The sequence below is a fragment of the Condylostylus longicornis genome, unplaced genomic scaffold (genome assembly GCF_029603195.1).
Source record: "Condylostylus longicornis isolate FDR11 unplaced genomic scaffold, ASM2960319v2 ptg000049l, whole genome shotgun sequence".
In the NCBI taxonomy this organism is placed as follows: Eukaryota; Metazoa; Arthropoda; class Insecta; order Diptera; family Dolichopodidae; genus Condylostylus; species Condylostylus longicornis.
In genome coordinates this window covers 8,803,171-8,818,250 of record NW_026578018.1, presented here as the reverse complement: position 1 = coordinate 8,818,250, position 15,080 = coordinate 8,803,171, and the positions used below count along the sequence as shown (strand labels likewise).

Below are 15,080 nucleotides of genomic sequence, written 5' to 3'. Positions count from 1 at the left end.
TAATTTCTTGATGCCTTTGTAGCTCAGTTTAAATGATGTCCGTCAAGAAAGCGATAGGTCACTGGTTCGAGTCTAGTTTGAGGAGAAAAATTTTTAAATTTTTCTGACGTTGTATTGGTAATAAATTAATTAAATTTTTAGTATATTTATGTGAAGAGTATATAGTTTTCAGCATATTAAAAGTTTACAAATTAAATTTCAAAACATCAAAAAATTTCTTTTGGAACACATTTCGACATGACTATGGAGTTATTCGAAAATCATCAGTCACTTTTGGGAATACAATATTTTTTATTATTTTGAGAAACCGATGGTCATTATAAATAAAACAAGAAAAATTTTAATGCCCGATAATATCCTTGTGGCCGTGTTAAGAGTAGATTAGATTAGGTTAGGTTGTCGCGGCCCGCCGAAGGCTATAAATAGGCCTGTTGTGATACCGTCGTATCTACCCTCTTCAGCTCCTCATTCGAACCAGCGAAACTCCTCAAAAATCAGCTCGAATTCCTAACACTTACATTCGGGAAGTCCGCAGGGCGCCTGAAGAAATAATACTCAAGAAATCTCTGCATGGATTTCGCCAGCGCCTGATATGAGCATAGAAGGTGGGTCATCTTTTTCACCTCTTTTTCGTCACAGCAGCTCCTATAAAGATCAGTTACAGTAACGTGTGAGTTTTTTTTTTAACATGGCAGTGAGAGCGTATAAGATTTTCACATAAAAATGATATTGTGTATAAGAAGGAACAGCTCGGTTTTTACTCAATAAAAATTTTGTACATGTTTATAAAGTGACAAGGACGTGTTGCTTTGAAAAATGTTAATCAAATACCGGAATCATAATGTTGGCAAATTGACGCTTTGTTTTCTCTAACTAAAATATTTTTATTATAATAGGATATCAAAATTTTAATAATTGAGTTTTAAAGATTTCTAAAAATTGTGTACTAAATGACACGTGACTTAAAAAAATTTTGGCATCTGAATTTGATTGTTATAAAATCGAAAAAGAAGTCAAAAACCGACAAAATGAAAAAAAAAATTGTCGAGTTTTATTAAATTTAGAAAATAAAATAAAATTATTTTTTAAGATTTAATTTAACAGAAGAACCTATATTAAATTTCCATTTAATTTTTTTTTTTTCTGTTTGCATTTTTGTTGTTAACTTAAAAAATTTCTTTAAGTGATTTTCAATTTTTTTTTTTTAAATTTGGAACTTTTGGCAATAATCCAATAAAGGTATATGTACGTACATACTTTAGTTATAAAATTTACGAAAACTATTTGCTAGATTATTTGTCGTCTTATTGAATTAAAAATTTTTATTTTTAGTACATGATGCGGTCTATGAAAAACTTTCTATACTTTACTCGTATTTTGTACAATATAGGAAATGCAATGTAGGTTTAAGAATGAGTCAACAATTTAATGAATGGAAATGAAACATGTAACTTTGATATTGTTGAATTTGTATAAAAAGAAAATGGAAAACCAGTTGAAAGTTTATTTTGTGTATAGAAGAAAAAAAAAATTTTAAATTTTATTTAAAGAAATAAAAAAATGAAGAATGGGAAAAGGAAAAATGAATTTTGTTCGATTAAGAAAATGTAGGTCATGAAGTTTTGGACTAAAATTGAGTGCAACATTTTATGTACATCATGTGTGTATAATAAGGGTTACCGCTGCTAATAATAAATTGGTAAAAATGTAGTAAACTAAAAGTGGTAGATTATATGTATTGGTTGTTATGAACAAGATGATTCAAAAAAATAAGTCTGATTATTCTAAAAAATCTGAATGATTTGATAAAATTTAAGATTTCATAGTACTTTTACTATATATTTTATGTCCGCCTTTGGAGCATACCCTTCAGTTGGGTGGTTCAATTTTGATACCAGAAATTTTACTATGGTCTTAATTTTCATTCTGTTATATGAGTATCTAGTTGTAAATTGGAAAATGAGTAAGGAATTTTATACTCGAATTTAATTTACCGATGAATCCTAGACCGAGAAAATTCGTAATTGGATTAAGAAGTACAAGTCATTTACTACAGACTGACAATTTCTATATCATGTTTTTCTATGTTAACTATGTCATTTTTCAATGTCATATTTTGACTGTCAATTTCATGTCATATTGCTCAAATGTCCCTTGCACAAGAAAACTGTCTATTCTCTTTGAACTAAAAATTTTACTCTATAAATCTCAAACTTATACATACTTTATTCTAGCTTATTTGAAAGATATTTTTTGTACTATGTATTACAATTTTAAATTTTTTTTAAATAAGATTTACCAATTTTTTGTACAGCCCCATTTTACGTACATATAACTATATTGTTGAAGGTATTGGAATATCATAAATTTTTCTATTAATTTAAAATAGAAAAAAATAAAACGATTGAATGCAAATTTTTTACTATATAATTTTATAGACATTATAGCTGAAAAAAAAAAGAAAGTAGAAAAAATAAATTTATTGATGTCATTGCTCGCTACTGTTAAATGTGATAAATTAAATTTAGAATTTGAAAGGGACATATGAAATTATATGTTTTATGGAAAGGTTATGTTTAAGCATATGTTAAAATAAATGCGTAAACTAGTGTTATACACATAACACATGTATTCGTAAGCTATCTATATTAAATTTAAACGATGTAGAAGTTAAAAAAATTTTCTAATCTAATCAATTAGATTTTTGTAATTTAAGAAAAAAATTTGCAGAGATTGTGTATATTTTAGATTTTTATATCTATATTATATCCATCTATATGGCTTACGAATATATCAATAAAGACTTAATTTTTCATATGTGTTATAATGACATTGAAATTATCGTCTAATTCTAGTGTATTAGTAAATATTTATGTCTTTTTATTATACAAAAATTTTCTTTTTTTCATCATTTCATTACATAATTTGCAAGGAAATTTTAAAACTATTACATTATTATTTTTCCAATCATAAGACCGCTGAAAATGTACGCACATTAAAGGATTTGTTGATATTTTACGAAACGATGAAAATTTTACGAAATTATAAAATTGTTCTATGGAAAGAAGGAGTGTGATTGGGTTAATAATTTTCATATTAAAAAATTATTCCAGAACATAATGTTTTTCTCTTTAATTTTTATATGGAAATCAATTGATACAATTGATATAATAAACTTTCATTGGTACCAAACTTTACGTTTTAGTATTGTCAATATTACCAATTTTGCAGAACAAAATTTTTTGTTAATTTTAATATGCCTAAAAGTAATTTAATAAGTCTCACCTTTGTAATCATCGTGGTTCATACCCATATCTAAAATATGAATTCTCAATTGTAAAAGAAGAATAATATTTCCTGACTGAGTGCATAATGTAAAAATAATATTGTTACTATGGTAATATATTGCAACAATATGAAATGAATGGCTTTAGTAATTCAGGAAAAATTTCAAAATACAGATGAAGGGAATATAATTCTAATTCGATATTTTAGCTCTCTCCAGACTGTAGTGGTACTAATTAAAAATAGTGCAATGGCTTTGTATATAATAAGGCTCAAAATTTTTTAATTATTATACTTGCAAAATTACGATAAAAGTATTTTTAATATTATATTAAATTTTTGTATTTTTATTATAAATTTTATATTCACCACGAATCTATGATGAAAAAATTTATTTACAAAAAATTTTTATCTTTTTTTTTTTGTTACAGAAAAAATATCATTCAGATTTATAAAATCCATTCAATACCAATGCAGCTGTGTCTACAAAATTAAATTATCCAACAAGGATTTAAAAATAGAAACAAAATATTAAAAATAAAATTGCATGTTTAACACACAAAATAAAAAAAATAGAGAAAACATATCCTTAAAATAAAGAGGAAAAGAAAATTATTTTCAATTTTATTTCATTGTTAGCTACACATAAAGGTTGTATTGCAAAAAAAAAAAAAAAAACATAACCATATTAAATTAAAAAACAGGAAGATAAACAAAAAATTATGAACCTAAATGTGTATAAAATATTTTATAAAAAATTGCAAAAACTATTATATTAAATGTTATAAAACAAAAAAGAATCGAAAAATATTTTAATATCGTAAAATAATTTCATTCAATATGATAAAGAAATCCTTGTGGAATCATGTGTACCATCAACAAAATCAGTATCATCACTACAATCATGGAATGTATGGAACAAATAATAATAATGATAACAAAATAATTAAAAAATATAAGCAATTGTCATCTATAATAATAGTTGTATATAATAAAATTTTCAATCAATACCACAACAGTAAAACAAAATCATTAACAGCAATTATATTCAATAATAATAGTAAGAATAACAGCAATAATAATAATAATAACAATACGAATAATAATTATTATTATAGTTGTATGTGTAATAATAGTAATATTAATAGTAAAATCAATGAAATTCATAAATGTATAATAAATAGTACTGTTGTCAAGATTCGATAGAACTAATTTATTATTCATAATAATTATTATAACGTGCTCAATGCCCAATACATGAAATAAATAAAAAAATTGAAAAATTAAAAATAAAAAATGTTTTTCTCGCGAAAAATTTATGCAATATCTCTAAAAAGGATATTCCGTTATTTATACAAAACATTAATTTTTATTTATATATCTATATGTATATTGTTCATGTATAGTAAAACATCATCGTCAAGAGAAAAAAAGGATATTTAAATTTCTGCTTTACGTTAGCTATTAAATAGCTAGTGATTACGTGTCTTAATAAGAAATGCAAAAAATTTGAAAAAAAGGACAAAGTCAAAATTATTGAAAAACAAAAAAATATACATATATATATATAAAAAATAATATAAAACTATAAAAGTATTATTATTAGTTGTTGTCATTGGTTTGTATGTAATTACTATTACATACAAGTTGAAATTAAAAAAAAACTCATATCTAAATATTTTAATATCCTTGTAAATAATTTATAATTAATATACTAATAAAAGGATTACTAATGAAACACAAAAAAAAAAATAACACCAATCATTGCAATTACATAATAATCAATGCCATATGATGCAAAAATAATGTAATATAATAGAAAATTCCATATATAGAATATGACCATGTCCATGAATTTAAAGTAGTGTTATACGCAGTTATAGTTTTCAATCCAGCTTTGTATAGCTACTCAAAGAGATTACTTTAAATATTTCAAAAAATAATAAAAATATTTTGTACACAAGTCAAATTACATTCAAAAAATTATGCTCCAAAATTTTTGTTAGAATTTGGGTAGCTCGAAATTCCCTAATTCGGCTAGGTGCCATACAACCTTTAAATCCAATATTAAGTATTGAAAAAAATAATAAAGGTGACTTTATCACCTTTATTTTACATCAAATTTGACAGTCCCATTTCCAATTAGTTTTTATGGAATGGCATGAAAATTCCGGATATTCTAAAAGCTAATTTTAAATAATCCGAAAAATAATAAATTTAGATTTACGAGACTTGGTAATTACGTACCCAATCATAGGTAGTTACATATCTGTAAAATTTTTGTGAAATGTTTTGACAAGTTCAATTAAATGTCACACAAAAATTAAAGCTAATTCTAAAATATTTGAAAAACAATAATTGTTATATTATAATAGATTTTATATTTAGATTGTCAAGGTGTAGAGTATAATTCAGTGAGTTTAAACGGAATGAAATGTGTTTTAGTTGTTTATAATATTAATGTATACATATATATGCATTTTATATACTTCGTAATATTCAAAAAAAAAAAAATTGAAATAATTTGTTGCCTAGCGAAAATATTAATCAAAATTTTCAACTGCTTTATTCTAATGCCTTTTAAACAGTGGGTACATGCTTTAGAACAATTTTTATTTGTAGAGCTCCAAACATTGTGTTGATTTTTGCACCAAAAGTTGTAGGAATATAAATAGTATTTTTTTTTGAAACGAACCAAGATCATAGTTAATTATATTATACATAAATTTCTTGAATATGTAAGAATTTTTTTGGCAATATTATGAGGACGGTCAGTTACATACTTGATTGCATTGTACAATATTCATATTATTTGATTGCATTCCTATATAATATTAAAACAAAAAATATTTTTATTACAATATTGATTAATAATATTGAATAAATTATTATAAATAATTATTTTTTATAATTTTAGAAAATATGAAAACTCTTTATTTATTACTTAATTAATCTGTAACAACTAACGAAGACCATACAATCTTGTAATATAATGAGTAATGCTGTTCCGAAAATACTTATACAATGAACTATTTAAAATGCTGATAACATGAACATAAAATTTTCCAAAAAATTTTAAAATAAGGTTTACATACAAATGACAATTTAAAAATAATAAAATAATTATGTAAAAATTAAAATATTAGTGATAAAATTATTATTATTAGAAATAATAAAGATTATATAAAATTATAATCAAAGTGAAAATAAAAAAAGAAAAAAAAATATGGGAACATTTGAGTTAAAAAATTTTTATATATTTTTTAATTTTTATTCAATGTATTATAATTTTTATGCAACAGGAGTTTCATTAACATATGGTAATGGTAAGTCGAATTTATGTTTATCAATTTAAATAATATTATAGCTATTTGAAAATATTTAATTTAATTTAAGAGTTGTGACACGAATTTGTTTACAGCTTTTATACTTAATAAAAAAATCTATGAGTTCTAGCTGGAAAATGCATTCTGGTCGGTAAATACAATTATCAATTTAAATAATATTACAGCTTTTTAAAATTTTACATTATGATTCATACTACACTATTTGTGTAATGTAATTTAAGATTTCGAAAATTCTCATTAAAGCGATCTGCATATATCCTAGTTTAGCTATACAATACAGGGTGTTAAGATCATCATAAAGAATAATATTCTTTCATATAAACGTAACATATACGAAATATTTTTTTTGTGTTTAGTTTGAATAATGAGGAAATTGTATGAAATATATGAAAAGGCATTATTCGCATGTTTTTAAAACACATTTAACACGATTTACTGGTAAAACTATGAGAAATAAAGGAAAATGTTATATGATAAAACTTTTAGCTCTTATTATACCACATCGAAAAAAGCAAAAATAAAATAAAAATAATAAGACCAATTTTCGAGAAATTTCGAATTTAAAAAAGAAAAATTAAAAAACGAAAATTTTGATTTCGACTAGCTTTGTCTCGAAAACTATGGCTCAAATCGAATTTATTTTGAGACTGAGAATAAAGAGCAATCAATCGCCAGTAAAACAAGCTCTTAATCTATTCTATGTTGCACTGTTTCAAAATTATAAGTATTTATTTATATACGGAGGAAAGATCTGGTACCTTTATTTTCAACAGGCTATAGATCGAAAACGAGTATATCTGTACCCCTCTCAACTCATACAATTTTTTGCTGGAAGTTCATCTAGGAAAATTATTTGCCCACTTATGCAAAATACCCTGTACAGTTTAAAATTAAATATTATATACTTATTTTAAAATTCGAGTATATATAATAAATTTTGCATATAATGCCAAAAACTTTAAATTAAAAAAAAAACCAGCTTAATGACATTATATCTATGTGCTTGCGCTTAATACACAAAACTCCAAAAAAAAGGGCCTCTTCTGAATAAAATTTATAAATTCTTGCCATTTTAATTTAAATGCAAATATTAAAAGTAATATTAAATTAAGTATTCAAGAAGAATTCGGGTCAATATACACGCAAATATATACGTACATAATAACATTCATAATATATATGGGTACTTAAAGTGGGTCAAAACCTTTTAACAATGCTACTATAATAATAAACTTTCCATTTTTATATAATAAAACTGACATAGTTTTTACAAATTAAATTTAAAGCGAAAATTCCCAATGCAATCAGAATGAAAACTTTTGGGTAAATTAAAAAAAGAAAATAAGAAACAAAATGGAAAATTGGCGTCTGATGTAGGCGCCCGAATTTCAAAATAATATGTAAGTATCTACAAAACAAAAATGCAATTTCAAAAAAAAAAAAAAAAATGTTTACTTTGAAAATGAAATTGAAATGCGAAAAAATTATATTCAATGTCATCGGTTTTGGCACAGACTAATCTCAAAACAAATTTGTTATTTTGTATCGCATAAAAATTTTTTGGAAAAGTGCTAAAAAGGTGACAGTATCTTTTATTCTCTCTCGAATTCTTCGACTAAATATGGAGGAGTATCTGCTAAGTCTCCAGTATTAATCGTTTTGTAAAATTTTTGAACCAAAGGATCAATAAATTGCATCAAGTACTCTAAGTTTTTCTTTTTTGGGACTAATTTTCTCTTTTTTTTCAATTCGGAGTATATCTTGAAAATCTAACTAGTTAACACCTTGTCTTAAAATATAAGAAAGCGTTGTTTGTATAAACTGTTTTTGTAAAATATTTTTTGGAAGTCAATTTTTTAAAATCTGTGGGGTGGCTCTTTCCACTTAAGGGAGTTTCAAAAAGTATTTCAATTACGAAAAGGCTTCATTGTGCAACGGATCTGAGCAAATAAATAAAGTTGTAGCATAAAGATATTTATATGTAGTATCTATCCGTTTTTGTTTAAAACCCTTTTTTGGAAACAAGTTTCATCAAGGCATTGTGTAAAGGAGACCATTGTGTGTGATATTTACGTACTCTGAAATTGCTGATATGTTGTATTTTACATATTGTTTTTGTTTCAGATATGCCCATTAATGAAACCACATATACAGTTATCTACAGATATGTTCTTGTGCCCGATAGGACTCCAAAATTTGCTTTTGAATGCTATTGAAAATCTTACATCTGTAGTTTTTACGACAAAAGAAACTTACTTGCCTTGTCAATTTTCATATTCATTTCCCAAATTCCTATCGTTGAAAGCCCTTTCTCTTGAATATTTCTTTAATTTGCTTTGTTTTGAAACCGAATATCTGTATTTTTTTGAACATCTTTTTCTACTTTATTTTATTTGAATGAACCCGTCATTTACGTCGGATCCTGAAGAATTTTTGTTTAGAAATTTTAAAATCAGGATTGTTAATACAATCACCACGACCAAAGTCAATTGCGGTTTTCAAAACTGTATTTACTTCGGTTTTCAAAGTAAGATCTGTTGATACTTGTTTATTTACTAAAGATCCAGTTTCGTTAATTTCTATGCTTAAAAACACTTTGAATCCGTTATGTTAATTTCAAATATAATGTAATACATCTAATATCCACCACAATCATTTCAGCTCTCCTAGCAAGTTCCAAAACTTTTAACGTACATTGATTAAACGTGGATAAAGTTTATATTGGATAATTTTTATATTACTTAACAATTTCCAACATAAGCAAATTTAAAAACAATAATAAATAACTGTCTTTGTAAAAAATACTTCCTTCGAAATAACAAAAATATCATAAATATTTGAAAATCGAAGAAATTTGATCTCACGGAAATAAGTAATAAAAAGTATAACAAAATATTGTTATTCCCAGATGTACCAGTTTTATTTATTGAAAACTCTTGCAAATTATAATAGTTTGAATATCCTATCAAAATGTGTTTTACTAGTGTATAATAAAAGTGTTGCTTTGTAATACAATAATTAAAATAAAAACTCTTGTTAAACACAAAAATTTGATCTTCCTAATAACATGTGTTTTACAAGGGCGTAATAAAACAACACTTTGTTTAATAATACAATTAGACCACAAAAGCAAAACAATCTACCATCAGGTAGCTAGCCACGTGTCATTTTAACATGGGAACTCCGTCAATTGAAAAAAACATTTGTCGCAGGTAAATCACGAAATGACCTACAAGATTATTTGTAAAATAAAAAAATTCAAATCTTAAACATGGAATATTTGGGTAATTAGAGCATTAAAAATGCAGGTAACTTGTGTACATGTTTTATATTTTGGGTTAAAAAAAACTATCTTCCTTGTCACTGAATGTAAGATTTAATTTTAACTATAGTGAACAAGTTTTAAATCATGGACATAAAGTACCTACACTATATATCACATAAAATAATATGTTAAGCGTTATAAAATATTTTTTATTATAAAAAACTAAAAAATATTCTATACTGATCATGTATTATTTCGAACACTAAACGCTTAACTTCGATGTATTGTTCTTATTTGCACGCGTTATAAAAACCTAACTCGACATAAGAAGCCTTTTGGAATATAATTGCATTTGCAATAATCGCCTAACTCGAGATGAGTTTAAACAACCAACAATAATTATTTTACACAAATCGCTTATGTCGAGTTAGTATTTAAAAAAATTCAAAATTAATTTTGCAACAAAAGCTTAACTCGAGATAAGCGGTTGTAAACATTCATACAAATAAAAAAAAATGTCACTAATTTCGATTTGCAACAATAGCCTATCTCGAAATAAGTGGTTTGTCAAAAACATAAAAAAGATGTTTTCTGCTCTTAACTCGATTTAGGCGATTAGTGCAAGTGCACATAGTTGCCATTTCGAGTTAGGTCATGTGTGAATTCGACAATAACTCCGGCTACAACAATCGTAGAACCACCAAATTTTGTGAGCATATGAAACTCAAAACGGAGAATTCGCTGGTAAACATATCTCATTTTTGTCTTAACTCGAGTTAGGCGGTTTGTGTTTGAGGCCACTGAATTCTTCAACTTTTATCAGCATTTCTTAAATGTTACGGCTAATTGCTATTAATGCAAAAATAAAATACAATATTATTTAATTACGAGAATTTTTAGTGTCACAATATTATAGTCGAAATAGAACTTTCAATATTTCAACGTGATTTTAAAGAAAAAGTTAAAATTCTAAACCTCCTCTGCTACTCCACTAAAGAATAATATTCTTTCAGTATTACTATTATAATATTATGTAGGTTAATATTTTCATATTTCGCTTACATATTATAAAATAAATAAATTTCCATTTAATTTAACAGTGTCGTCATGCCTCTCTTATACTTATTAATGAATAGAATAGCATGTTTGAGAAATAAAATATTTTTTTTTATTGATTCTCTTATATAATATTAATTGAATATTAAAATGTTATACGTAAAGTAAATGCATAATCAAAATAATTTTTATTAATTTTGACTATGTTACGTAATATAATAATGATAAATGTAGGTCTAGGTAAATATTTACATATACATACATAATTATTATTATGCAAAGGTGTTCGAAAAACGTGAATTTAATTGAGAACAATTTTAATTATTATTTTAAAAGTAGGTTAATGTTTTGCTATAAGAATTTATTCATTGTTGTAGGTAGGAACGATTATAATCAATCAATAAATTTTATTTGTAATCACCTGTAGGTATAATAATAATAATATTATAGGAAAACATAATATAATAGGAAAACAGTCTTGCTGCGAAAATTAAAATTTTTCATTGTGATTCAATGAGAATGGTAGCTATATAAATTTTATATGAAAATATGAAAATTATTAAATTTGAATGCTGTTAAGCAAAAGAAAATTTCAATATTTTCAATTGAAAACCTTAACATAGTTCTATTGAATTTTAATAATAATATGAGATTATTTTTATGATAATAAATTGTTATATAGAATTTAAGAGTTTGAGAATTTGAGAATTTTCTATATTAATGAATCATGAATTTATTCAGGACTTCAATTTGAATATGAAAATTTTTAGGCTCTAAATTGAGTTTGTATACAAAATATGATTTATCATTTAAATTAAATAAATTGGGTTATGTTTACATTATATAATTTATTTCAAAAAACCAAAAAGTTTTAAAATTTTCAAATTACATTTTTTACTTTACTACATAATTATGCAAACAGTAAATATGTAATTTGTCCTACTTTTCTTCCTATCATAATAATATTTTTCTACTCATAATAAAAGAAAAACTTTTTTGTTACTAAAATGCTAACTAGATTTTTATTAAGTATGGTCAAATATATTTAAAAATTGTTATTTTTACTATAGAGTTACCTACATACATACATTCAAATATACACACATACGAGTACATATACAATATTATTATAATTAAGAAGAAAAATAGTCATAATGTAAAAAATTTTAGCCTTAAAATTTTTCCCTTTTAACATTTTTATAATTTTCATAGAACACGTTTTCAATTTAATATTTAAAAGCATATATTGTTGATTAAAATTTTTTTTGGGATTACATAGAAGAAGATTAAAATATTGTGATAGGAACCAAAAAAAAGTTTATGTAGATTTTTTTTTTATTTGGTCTTACCCACATTAAAATTCTTCTTTTACAATAATATAAAAAATAAAATAAATTTCAGAGGTAGTAAATTTTTATTATTAAATAAACGAACTAAAATTGCAAGCAACTGTAACAGAAATTTACATTTTCGAAAATTTTATAATAATATATTTTGAGTATTGTTATTTCGACGTACCCTGAGATCTCTATAACTCGAAGTCGTACAGGAACAATAAAACAATTCAAGTTATGGATATTTCGAGTTGAAGAGAAAAAAAAAAAGTTATTCTAATGTTCGAGGGAACTCATAAGACTTTGAGGTAAGGAGATTTTTGAGTTGTAAAGGATCGAGTTGTGGAAACTCTACTGTATTTTCATTTTTAATTTTATAGTATGAAATGTGTTAGAGCAAACCTTTTATTGCATATTCATTTATCTCTCCAAGATTATGTCAGAGTCAAGTACGTATAATAATATTATACGCAATATACCAAATAATTATTGCCATATACAGGGTGAGTCAAAAAAGTATACAACAATATATACCATTAGTTAGGAGGTCGAAAATTCGTAAAATTTTCGTTCCGAACCATGTGCTAATTTCCGCGTTGCAATTATTTTAAACATTTCACGATATTTCTACTTGTCTAAGTTTTATTGCTTATAAATTGCGTTCCAAAAAATATAGAACTTTCAAACAAACATTTTTTGAAAGAACTAGTAAAGGGTTTAAAATCAACATGTTACTGGATTTTTTATTTTATGTATTTTCGAAATACCAATTTGTATCGAACTTTAGGAGAAATCAAATTTTTCCCTTTTTGTATTTTTTTAGTTTTCTCAAACTCGATAATTTTTTCCGAAATTTTCTGAAACTTTTATTTTGTTTTTGTCCAGCTACTTAAACTTTTATTTAAATCATTAAATGTTAACATATGTTTTATTGTACAGGAAATAGAGCACTATTTCTGTATTAAAATTTTAGATGTTCTTATGAAAGGTAAAACATCAAAAATTTGTCAGCATTTTTTGTATTTTTTTGGATTTTAAGTACTACAATGTCAACTATTATCACGATAGTCACTTTGAAAAGCAGTTGATATTTTGAGGAACCGATATTTTGGTAAAAAACTTAAATTTTAAAATTTTTATTGAAATACAATAAATTCTTTCATGCTTTCATTTCTTTCTTTTTAAGTAAAAAGTTCAGTTCTTTCCCCAGTATATAAGAATAATTGCAATAGAAATCATTTTTGCTCAGTGTTTCTTTATAGCTAGGCAAAAACTAATTCTGATAAGTTTAGTATTCTACGCAACAAAAATGTTTACGATGACTGATTTAAAATTCATAGAGGTACACAAAATACATAAAAATAATAAAAAAGAAAAGAAAAAATTTACTTAAGTCTAAGATAATTAACTTTAAGCTTTTATGATAAGAATTAATCTTTTATATGGTCCTGTTTATAAAATACAAAGAGAGATTCAGGAAAAAAAATAAAATAGCTTGCAAAAAGTTCTTATATGTACTAACAAATTGGAAAATTGCTGGTTATGAGTAAAACATCAGTAATAAAACAGAACAAGGAAAGGAAAAAATAAACCAACAAAAATTAGTAGCATCCTTATGAGCCGAAAAGAAAGGAAATTTTTGTGTTTTTTTTTTTTTTATTTGTTTGAATAGAAAACTTTTTTAATTTTTGTATTTCTTTTTCATTTTGTTTGGAATTTTTTTGTTTTCTTTTTTGCTTTCTCCATCTTTAAGATAGAAAAATAACTGTGTATCTATATAAATGAATGAGGTCAAAAATGTTATTTTGGGAAAAAATAAATTAAAAACTTTTCATCTTTCCTTTTTTTTTAACAAGGCATGTGTATGTCCGTTTTACGTGTACGTACGTTGTATTGTGTAAGTATGTATATTTATACGTTTGTTTATGTAAATATAATTGTAAGAAATTAAGAAAAAAAACTCATATATTTAAAAACTTAACCGTAAAAAAAAAAGATTCCTTTTTTATTATGAATGTCTTGTTATTGTGTTTTGTTGTTTTCAAAGGGATTTTCCATATCATTTTAACCAAAAAAAAAAAAGAAAATATGAAAAATTTTTCTTACTTATTGTTAACAAGTAAAAGAAATCACGAACAATACAGACACACACATTGTAGCAGTATAGTTCTTATTTGTTCTATACGCCAAAATATGATTTTCGAGAAAAAGGACATTCAAGAATAGTAATATCTAAAAAGCTGCTCAACAGGTTTCTAGATTTTCATAATTTTTATTCGGAGTCTCCATAGCATTCAAAATTTTCAATTTTCGAAATTCGAGAATCAGGAATCAGCCTCAAATCGTCACGTATTCACTTTTTAAACATATTTTCACATGAAAAATACGTGGAACATTTATCACTGATTTCATAAATAAGACCTTTATATTACATGAGCCATACGGATATACACATTGTGGGTACGAATCAGTTTTCAGAACTAAAATAATTAATTAAACTAAGCTGTTTTGCCAACATTGCCTCCCGATGGTCCATTTGAAAAGGATGAGCAAGGTGGAGAATGATATTTGCCGTCTGTGCCTAGAGGAGGACGAAACAGTTAGGCAATTATTGTGTTAATGTTACATTGTGGCCCATCTGGCAGCTTGACGTGGTTACAATGCTACAATTTCTCAGTATAGTTCTAATGTAGGCGGGGGAGAGAGTCACAATCATATCCATATGATCTTATATGAATCAACGTGAGAAGAGGCGTAAGGGTCTCTGTCCCTCACGAAAAAAAAACCTTTTTT

At 24.9% G+C, this 15,080-nt stretch overlaps 1 protein-coding gene across 1 annotated transcript in view; it reads left to right on the top strand.

The window, feature by feature from the left end:
• Positions 1-6,499: 6,499 nt before the first annotated feature.
• The window catches only part of LOC129611489 (zwei Ig domain protein zig-8-like), a gene marked incomplete at its 3' end in the record, with an annotated part of 51,721 nt that continues 43,140 nt past the window's right edge, over positions 6,500-15,080 (top strand). Inside the window, exon 1 of the mRNA XM_055524667.1 lies at positions 6,500-6,611. Coding sequence (XP_055380642.1) covers positions 6,512-6,611 — 100 coding nt within the window. The remainder of the gene's footprint in view (positions 6,612-15,080) is intronic.